General features: G+C 36.1%; 1 protein-coding gene across 1 annotated transcript in view; it reads left to right on the top strand.

Moving 5' to 3' along the window:
* LUZP2 (leucine zipper protein 2) overlaps window positions 1–9,439 on the top strand; it is a 797,358-nt gene that overhangs the window by 358,605 nt on the left and 429,314 nt on the right. The window contains exon 2 of the mRNA XM_006872393.1: window positions 3,468–3,585. Coding sequence (XP_006872455.1) covers window positions 3,468–3,585 — 118 coding nt within the window. The remainder of the gene's footprint in view (window positions 1–3,467; window positions 3,586–9,439) is intronic.

The raw sequence follows: 9,439 nt of genomic DNA, 5'->3' as shown, positions 1-9,439 counted from the left end.
ATGTGCAGTGTAGTCACTTCTGACTCATAGTGACCCTGTATAGGGTTTCTGAGTCTGTAAATCTTTATGGAAGCAGAAAGCCTCACCTTATTCCTGCAGAACCACTGGCAGTTTTGAACTACTAACCTTGAGGTTAGCAGCCCAACTCGTAACCACTATGCTACCAGAACTCCTTTTATATATGTGTGTATGGGTCTGTGTGTGTGTGAACTGCACTTCACAACAACAAATATATATATATTCATCTTACATGTTAAACATGGTCAATAAATATTATCTGTTATTGTGATTTGTTCATGGTAAAAAACAACAACAACAACAACAACAACAACAACAACCAAAACTAGGCATGGCTTGAGGTCACATAATTGGAAGAAAATGAAAATGTGCCTTGCCATTCATTATTTGACTTGACTACTGAGAATGAAAGGAAACCTGGGACTTTAATAAGGAGCTGATTACTGTATGGCAGTGAAAATAACAAGACCAGTAAAATACTTTTTTTTTTCTTAGCAGTGAACCATTTCAATTTACTTCAAACATAAATGTGAAAAGGGCTAAAGACCTACATTTTTAAACATAGAGAAAAATGAAGACTTGTAGTAGCAAACTCTTTTATTATAGGAGCATTTTGTATCATCACTATGACCAGTCATAGTTTGTTTTGTTTTGTTTTCAAACATAATATAAAGTATATCAAAGGGTTTTTGTTTTTGTGTTTCTCTTGGGGTGTCAGAGGGTGGTGAGATGTACACCAAAACACCCAGGAATGCATAATCATTTAAACACCCAAAGGGCACATTCAGCAAGCCTACCTCCTGGTCACCAGCAAACATTCTTTCTCTTTTCATGAGTCTAGAGTCCTCAGCTATTCCCTCTCTCCATGTCCTCATCTCTGCTTCCATCTCTGGTGTCACTGCTTCTCTGGATAAGACTCACATTCTGCTCATGCTCTTCTCCCTTGATGGTTTAGGGTCTTCTTTTCCTGGAATGTAAGATTAACTACTGCCCTCTTTAAGTTACAACACTTCTACCTTTACAGTTGTGACAATAACAATTATTCATGATACCAACTACTCATTATTGAATCAAGAATCTTATCCCCATCTCCTTTCACCAGACTCATCTAGACAAGAAGATAACCATTCAATAGGTATTCTACTTTCCCTGCATATTCTGAAACTAAACTCCCTCTTGAGAACTTGTAAACATATATCCCTCACATTTTAGGTAGCCAGTGTCTAAGTTGCCCATCCCTATCACTCCTGCATACAGAAGGGAGAGAATGAAGACTTCTTCACTATCAGTTGGTATTTTGAGCTACTATATCTGTAGTTACTTACTGATGAAGATCAAAGACCACAACTTTCAGTTTGGATTGCATCTCAATGTAAAGAAAACAAAAATCCTCACCACTGGAGCAATAAACAACATTCTCATCAATAGAGAAAGGATTTAAGTTGTCAAGGACTTTGTTCTTCTTGGATCAACCATCAACACTCATGGAAGCAGCAATCAATAAATCAAATGATGTATTGCATTAGGCAAATCTGCTGCACAAGTCCTTTTTACAGTGTTGAAGACCAAAGATGTCAGCTTGAGGACTAAGGTATGCCTGGCCTAAGCCATGGTATTTTCAATAACTTCATATGCATGTGAATGTTTGACAGTTAATACAGAAGACCATAGAGAAATGATGCATTTGAGTTATGGTGTTGGAGGAGAATGTTTAAAGTGCCATGGGCTACCAAAAGAATAAATAGATCTGTGTTGGAAGAAGTGCAGCCTGAGTCTTCCTTGGAGACCGGATGGCCAAACATCATCTCTCATACTTTGGACATATTGTCAGGAGGGACAGATTGCTGGAGAAAGATATAATGTTTGGTAAGGTGGAGGGTATGAGAAGAAGGGGAAGACCCCCAGCAAGATGGATTGGCAAAGTGGCAGCATCAATGGGCTCAAGCAGGACAACAATTGTGAGGCTGGCCCAGGACCAGGCAGTGTTTCGTTCTTTTGTGCATAGGGTTGCTATGAGTCCATACCAACTGGATGGCACCTAACAACAACAACATCCATAAGTATAGGTCAAGTTTATCAAATTGTAGCAATTTACACTTGTTTCCTTTATCAATTTTTTTTAATCTTCTTTTAGTGGACTTGTGATCTTTAAGCCATTGAAGCAAGGTCAAATGGGTCCGATCTGCAAGTTTGGGCATTTTTGGGCATCTCCCGTCACTTCTTATCAGCTGAATGCATCAGCTCTCACCCTCCATGGCTATGTCCTTGTCAATGGGTTCAGGAAACCCCAGGTCTCACCATTCTTTAGAGCATCCTGCCCTACCTCTTCTCTCTCTCATCTCCAGGTCAACAGGGGTCTATGGAACATGGTCGGGCTCAGCCCATATCTTCATTGTTGCTTTTTCCCACTTCCACTCACCAATAGACCAACATGATCGCCAGCATATATTAAAACTTTTATTAATATGAATTATATATTTAACTACTTATAATGGGTTAGAATTTTTACTTAATAAGTTTCCCTACTTAATATTCCTAAACATCTGAGTGAGATCAGTGTTACAATTGCATTCTACAAGTAAATAAAAAAGCATAATTCAAGTCGTTTTCCTACAAAGATAAAATTCAATTTATCTTTCACTAAAGCCTGTTACTTCACTTTTGTGCCTTTAAAGATTGTTGCCCAATATTTGGGTAAGCCAAGAACAGTAGTGTCATTAGTAACCACCTAATTTTATATTTGCAAAATAAAAATCATACTTATTATAAATTTGCAATTTTTATGTGAGAAAAATGAGGGAAATGGTGGTGTATATGAAATGCATGTAAATTAAATATTGGGATAAATAAGTCGTTCATGGTCTTATTTATAAGTTTGTTGAAATTTCAATGTGATTACTATATTTACTTACTGATTTTCATAGAGATTTTAGTTTTCTCAATACCTCCTTAGTAGAGTGAGATTCAGATTGAATGTATGGAAGGGAATATTCTTCCCTACTAACCAGGCAAAGACCCTGACTCTGCTCAGATTCTACTTTTAAGATTTGTTGCCCCAATATCAACACCTATGACTCTGTGGTACATTGAGCCAAATTATATTTCTTGCATTTAGGTTTTAAGACCTTGCTCATAAAGAGTGGTAATGCCATGGAAATGTCTGTTTTGCAAGAAGCATGTGATAAATTATTATTTATGTAGAAGGTTGCATGGTATTGTATTGGCGTCTCTCTGGGTCTAGATGATACTCACTGTATAGCAAAACTTATGTTATAAAACTGGTTTTATAATTTCCTTTTAGAAGAAAAAATAACAAGGAACAGCATATTAATTAAGGTTTAAATGATCTAGATTTTACTAAATATTGAGTACTAGGAATTATGTCAAAGTGACTACTGCTGAGTGAAAGCATTTATGGGGGGCTCTCATGCTTTTTCTTTCTGTGTTAGACAGGACTATGAAGAGCTAGAAAAGCAGCTGAAAGAAGTGTTTAAGGAACGAAGCACCATTCTCCGTCAGCTGACAAAAACATCAAGAGAACTGGATGGAATTAAAGTCAACCTTCAGGTGAGTTGAAAACTCATTTTCCCAGCAACAAAGGACATGTCATTTCATTTGCCTCAGTGGATTAGCATGGAAATTCCCCTGCATTTTTAAATAGTTTTGAATATATATGTCTAGGCTTGACCATAGAAATTATTATTTATTATTATATGTGCTTTGAAAGGAAATGTCATTTGAAATGCAGTCTGGGAATATGTGGTTTGCAAATACAAGAGAGAAATGTGTGTGCTTTCAAAGCCATCCATTCCTCACAGCATCCAAGATCAATTTGACCTCTGTGTTTCTCATATCATAAAATGATGAAAACCAATTATGACCAAGTGTTAAATGAATATAGAAATGAATTCCAGAAGAGAATTTAAAATTCTCTACAGGATAGTTCTGAAGATTCTTTAATCATCCTCATTACTGAAATGGGCAAATGCCTTAGAAGGGAGAATGTCAGCTGTGGAAATGTATTAAGACTTGGTGAAATCTCAATCAAAAAAGGGTGAAAAAAATCAAAGGCATTATCTATAACTCTTTACAAATATTTTTAAAAATCTAAATTTTTTTATTATTATTTGACTTAGATATTGCATTATTCAGTACCTATTGTGAGCTTTGCATGTGTTTTCTAATTTAATTCTCAAAACATCCTTATATGGTAGGTAATATTATTGTTATTGTTCATATTATATCTATTTCCTCTGGATTGGAGAAGATAAGCTATTTATTAATTTCATAAAATTTCCTTGGTTCCTAAGAGCAGCTATAATGTAATACATATTAAAAAGTAAAGGTTTAATGTATACAGAGTATTAATGAAATGCTGCCTAAGAGGGGCTCGAATGATAGGAAATGTGTATCTATTCCTATTTGGGGCTTTGAAAGCAAAGCTGTGCCAAACCTTTCTATAAATTCTGGTGGCTGCTTGCAGTCCTTGGCATTGATTTGTTGATTATAGGTTCATCTGCCTTTCTTGGCACATGACATCTGTCTTCCCTCTGTGTATATGGTTCTAGTCTCTTTTTTATAAAACACTGCTCAGAAGGGATTAAGATTAGGACTCACCTTCCTCCAATATGACCCTGTTAACTGATAAAATCTATAGAAAAAATATTATTTCTTCAAGCAAGTTCAAATTCATAGGGATTAGGGACTTCAACATATCTTTATTTATTTATTTGTTCAGGACACAATTCAATTCATACCACAAAGTGAAGACAGAATTTAAAAGGAAACAGTCTGTTTCCAGAACTTGTCTATAACTCATTGCCCTCTAGCATTTCTGACCAATATGGAATTAACAATGTCCACATTCTTCTTCATTTGCTATGCCTTTGATGATAATGGTAATGATCGTGAAGATGAGGACGATGGAGTCAGTAACCACAACTCCAGCTAATTGACTATGATCAAGGGCTTTTATTAAGCACTCTTCCTATAATTTTATTTACTTTTTCCAAGAAGTTTGTGTCCTGATAACTATTAGTCTCATTTTAAAATAAGAAATCTGAGTAATAGAAAAAATATAAAGGAACTCTGAGCATAGAGATAGTTTTGGGCAAAATCTGATATTCAACTCTAAGTCCAAAGTCTTGTGTCACATATAACATTGCAATTTGAAAACATGGAAATAATAGGAAGGGAAAAAAAAAATCACCCACTTTCCAGGGGGACAGAGACAGGTAGCAAATGATGACTATAAAGTAATAAAAGTGCTAAGATGGAAATGGGAAAGCATATTAATGAAGCAATGTCTAAGAGATAATTGGTTTAAGAAGGTTAAAAAAAATGGTTTCCATAGTGAGCTAGTGTCTGAGTTGCATTTTATCAAGAAGTGAAAATTTACAAGGTGAATAAGGCTAGGTACAATATTCAAGATACCTGCACTTCCTCAGAGACGAGGAACATCTGGCATGTTAAGAGCATTACATGCATGTGGTGACACGCCGAAGAGTGATTAATGTTTACAACATTCCTAAGGCATTTCTCTTTATATCTGTAGCCTACGTCAAGAAATATAGCGACAGTCTAGAAAATTGCTTGGTAAATGTAAAATTTCATGCTGTTAAATCTGCAAAGTAGCAATCCCTTACCATGTTTCAAATGTCTTTTGTGTTTCAACTATTGTGCAGGGTGTTTTTCATTATTGATTTCATCAAATAGTCTTACTAATCTGACCACAAATTTAAGGTACTATCATGCTCATTGTACAAATGAGGAAACACATCACAAATAGACCACAGGAATTGTTCAAAGTCATACATGTAATAAATGGTGACTCTGTTTTTAAAGCTCATAGTTGAACAGTTCTGGAGTCCTGGTGTGGCACTGTAATATAAGCACTGGACTGAAACTGTAAAGTCGGAGGTAAAAGCCCATCAACCATTCCTCAGAACCCCTAAACAGAGTGTCTACTGAGTCAGAACTGACTCAAGGGCACACCCAATAGCAATAATGACAACTGAATAGCTTTATTACCTTTTAATATTTTTCTCAATGGAAATTTCATGAAGCCAGGAGCTTTGAATCACTTTTTCATCTCTGACTATGTATCACTGGGATGGGATAGTTTTTCAGAATAATCACTATGTATTATACCAATTAATTAGGAAATGTACTGATCTTTGGTATCCACAAAGGAACTAAAAACAGTTCTTGGGAAACTCACTTCTCTGGACATTGCTGAGGACATGATAGTTAGCTCTTCTAATGGGATATTTACTTTTGCCCACCACCTATATAGCTGCCCTTTTCATTTCTGTATCTCATGTTTTTTATCCTAAAATGCTTGAGTATAGTTTTCTGCCAAGGAGCTCTGGTAGCGTAGTGGTTACGTATTGGGCTGCAAACCAAAAGGTCAGCAGTTCGAAACTACCAGCTGTTCCGTGGGAGAAAGATGAGGCTTTCTGCTCCAGTAAAGATGTACACCCTCAGAAACCCTGTGCAGGGTCACTATGAGTCAGAACTGACTCCACGGCACATAACAACAACAACTATATGTATATTGCTTTCCTTTATAATATAGCAGCTGGCTAGTAAATGAAGAATCAGATCTCGATGCCACTTTAAAAAAAATTATTTCAGACTTATATTATCTTGTTTGAATATCTCAGTAACTGTCTAAATAGACACTTCTGAATTTCCATTCCTGTTTTTCATGTGAGGAAATCCAATGGAAGATTTTGTTACCTGCCTAAGGGCATATAACCATCATGAACTGGGGTGTAAGACCCAAGATTTTCACTTTTTTTTTTTACTACTTTAATACTTCTACTTGCTTTCTGTGTATTCTCTGTGAAAAAAAATCTTTACAGAAAGGCAAAGTACCTTTTACTGGTTGCTTCCTAATGTGAACCTTTGATTCATCGTGTAGTCATTGTAAGCAGGAGGTTTCTCTTAGGCCTTGCATTGTTCTTATAATACTTTATTTATAATTCTTTTAAATTAAAAGCATTATGAGTGCACAGGCCCCTTACCTTTGCTTAGGCCTTTATATAATCCATGATACATGTTGTTGTTGTTGTTAAGTGCCATCGAGTCGGTTCCGACCCATAGAGACCCTCTACAGGGTTTCCGAGGCTGTAAATTTTCACGGGAGCTGAAAGCCTCATCTTTCTCCCATGGAGCAGCTGGTAGTTTTGAACTGCTGACCTTACGGTTTGCAGCCTGATTCGTAACCACTACACTACCAGAGCTCCATGATACATATTTGTTATAAATTAAGCATATAAAATATTTGTCCTTTGACTATTGTCAATCTCCTATCTGTCACAACTATTTTGGCTGTAAACAATATTGTCGCCTCTCAATTTCAATTTTACCAACAAGAAAAAATAGGTTACTCTGTTAGTTGAATAACTCAATAACTACAAATAAGAAAGTTATTAGGGAAGGTTGAATAGGACGTTTCTCTGTGAGAAATAACTCAGTGGATTTTTCTAATTTAATTCATAGTCTATGAACACAGAATCTTCCAGATTAAATTTACAAAAATGACACAGGTACTACATATTTTTTTACTTTAGTTCTGTATCTGTACATGCCTGGTGAAATATTACACAGTTTTTTCTGTGCATTCTAATGAATTAGTTGTGGCTTTGTTAAGTGCCATTGAGTCAATTCTGACTCAGAGAAGCTCTATCCACAGCAGAACAAAACATTGTCCGGAACAGCAGCATACTCAAAATTGTTGTTACGCTTCAGCCCATTGCTGCTTCAACTGTGCCAGTGCATTTCATTGGGGGTCTTCCTTTTTTTCACTGACCCTCCACTTTACCATGAATGGTGTCCTTCTCCAAGTACTGGTCTCTCCTGATAACATGTCCAAAGTATGTGAGACAAAGTTTCCCAAACTTGGCCTCCATGGAGCATTGTGGCTGTTCTTCTCCAACACAGATCTGTTGGTTCCTTTGGCAGCTCCTAGCACTTTCAATATTCTCCTCCAATACCATAACTCAAAAGCATCAATTCTTCCACGGTCTTCCTTATTCACTGTCCAGCTTTTTCGAGATTATTGAAAATACCATGGCTTGGGTCAGGCACACCTTAGTCCTCATGCTGACATCCCTGCTCCTAAACACTTTAAAAAGTTCTTGTGCAGCAGATTTGCCTAATGCAATAAGTCATTTGATTTCCTGACTGCTGCCTCCATGAGTGTTGAAAGTTGATCAAAAAGAATGAAGTCCTTGACAACTTCAATCTTTTCTCCATTGATAAGAATGTTGTTTATTGGTCTAGTGGTGAGGATTTTTGTTTTCTTTACATTGAGATGTAATCCATACCAAAGGCTTTGCTGTTTGATCTTCATCAGTAAATACTTTAAGTCTTCTTCACTTTCAGCAAGCAAGGTTCTATCATCTGCATATCACAAGTTGTTAATGAGTCTTCCTCTAATCCTGATGCCACATTTTTCTTTATATAACCCAGCTTCTCGGATTATTTGCTCAGCATACAGGTTGAATAAGTGTGGTGTAAGAACACACACCTTTCTTAATTTTAAACCATTCAGTGTTCCTATCTTCTGTTTTCAGTTTTCTCTGTACCCTTTGGTGAAATAACTACCTCATTCCCATTTAATATATTTTGGCTCTTTGTTAAAGGTCAGTTGACTCTTTGTGGATGGATTTACTTCTAGATTTTAAATCCTGTGAATTTGAATCTTTCATTGTACCAGTCTGTTTGACCACCATGGCTGTGTAGTAAATTTTGAAATCATAGTATGATAGACCTGCCACTATTTTTATCTTCTAAAGCCGTGCTTTGCTTATCTGAGTTCTCTTTCCATTCCTTATAAAATTCATGATCATTTTTTCTGTCTCTTAAAACAATGTTGTTGGAATCTGGATTGGGATTGTGTTATACCTGAAATTTGCTTTGGGTAATATTAACATTTTCACAATTTTTAGTCTTCCTATCCATGAGCGTGGTGTATTCTTCCATTTTTTAAAATCTCTTTTGGTTTCTTGTAATAGTGTGTAGGACTTTGTATAGGACTTTTGTTTCTCTGGTTAGATTTATTCTTAAATATTTCATCCTTTGGGTGACTATTATTACTGATATTGTTTTCCTAATTTCCTTTACAGAGCTGTCTTTATTATTATAGAGGAAGCAAGCTGATTTTTATATGTTGATCTTGTACCCTGCCACTTTGCTGAAACTTCCACTAATTTCCAGTAGTTTTATTGCTGAGGCTTTGGGATTTTCTATGTATAGGATCATATCATTTACAATTAGAGAGAGTTTTACTTCTTTGCCAGTTTGGATGTCATTAATTTCCCTATAAGGCATGATAGCTCTGGCTAAGACCACCAACATAACATTGAATAGAAGTGATGATAAAGGGCACCCTTGTCTGGTTCTTGTTCGCAAA

Source organism: Chrysochloris asiatica, unplaced genomic scaffold, assembly GCF_000296735.1.
Source record: "Chrysochloris asiatica unplaced genomic scaffold, ChrAsi1.0 scaffold00196, whole genome shotgun sequence".
Taxonomy (NCBI): Eukaryota; Metazoa; Chordata; class Mammalia; order Afrosoricida; family Chrysochloridae; genus Chrysochloris; species Chrysochloris asiatica.
Note: the sequence above shows the minus strand (reverse complement) of the source record. Positions and strands in the feature narration are given on the sequence as shown.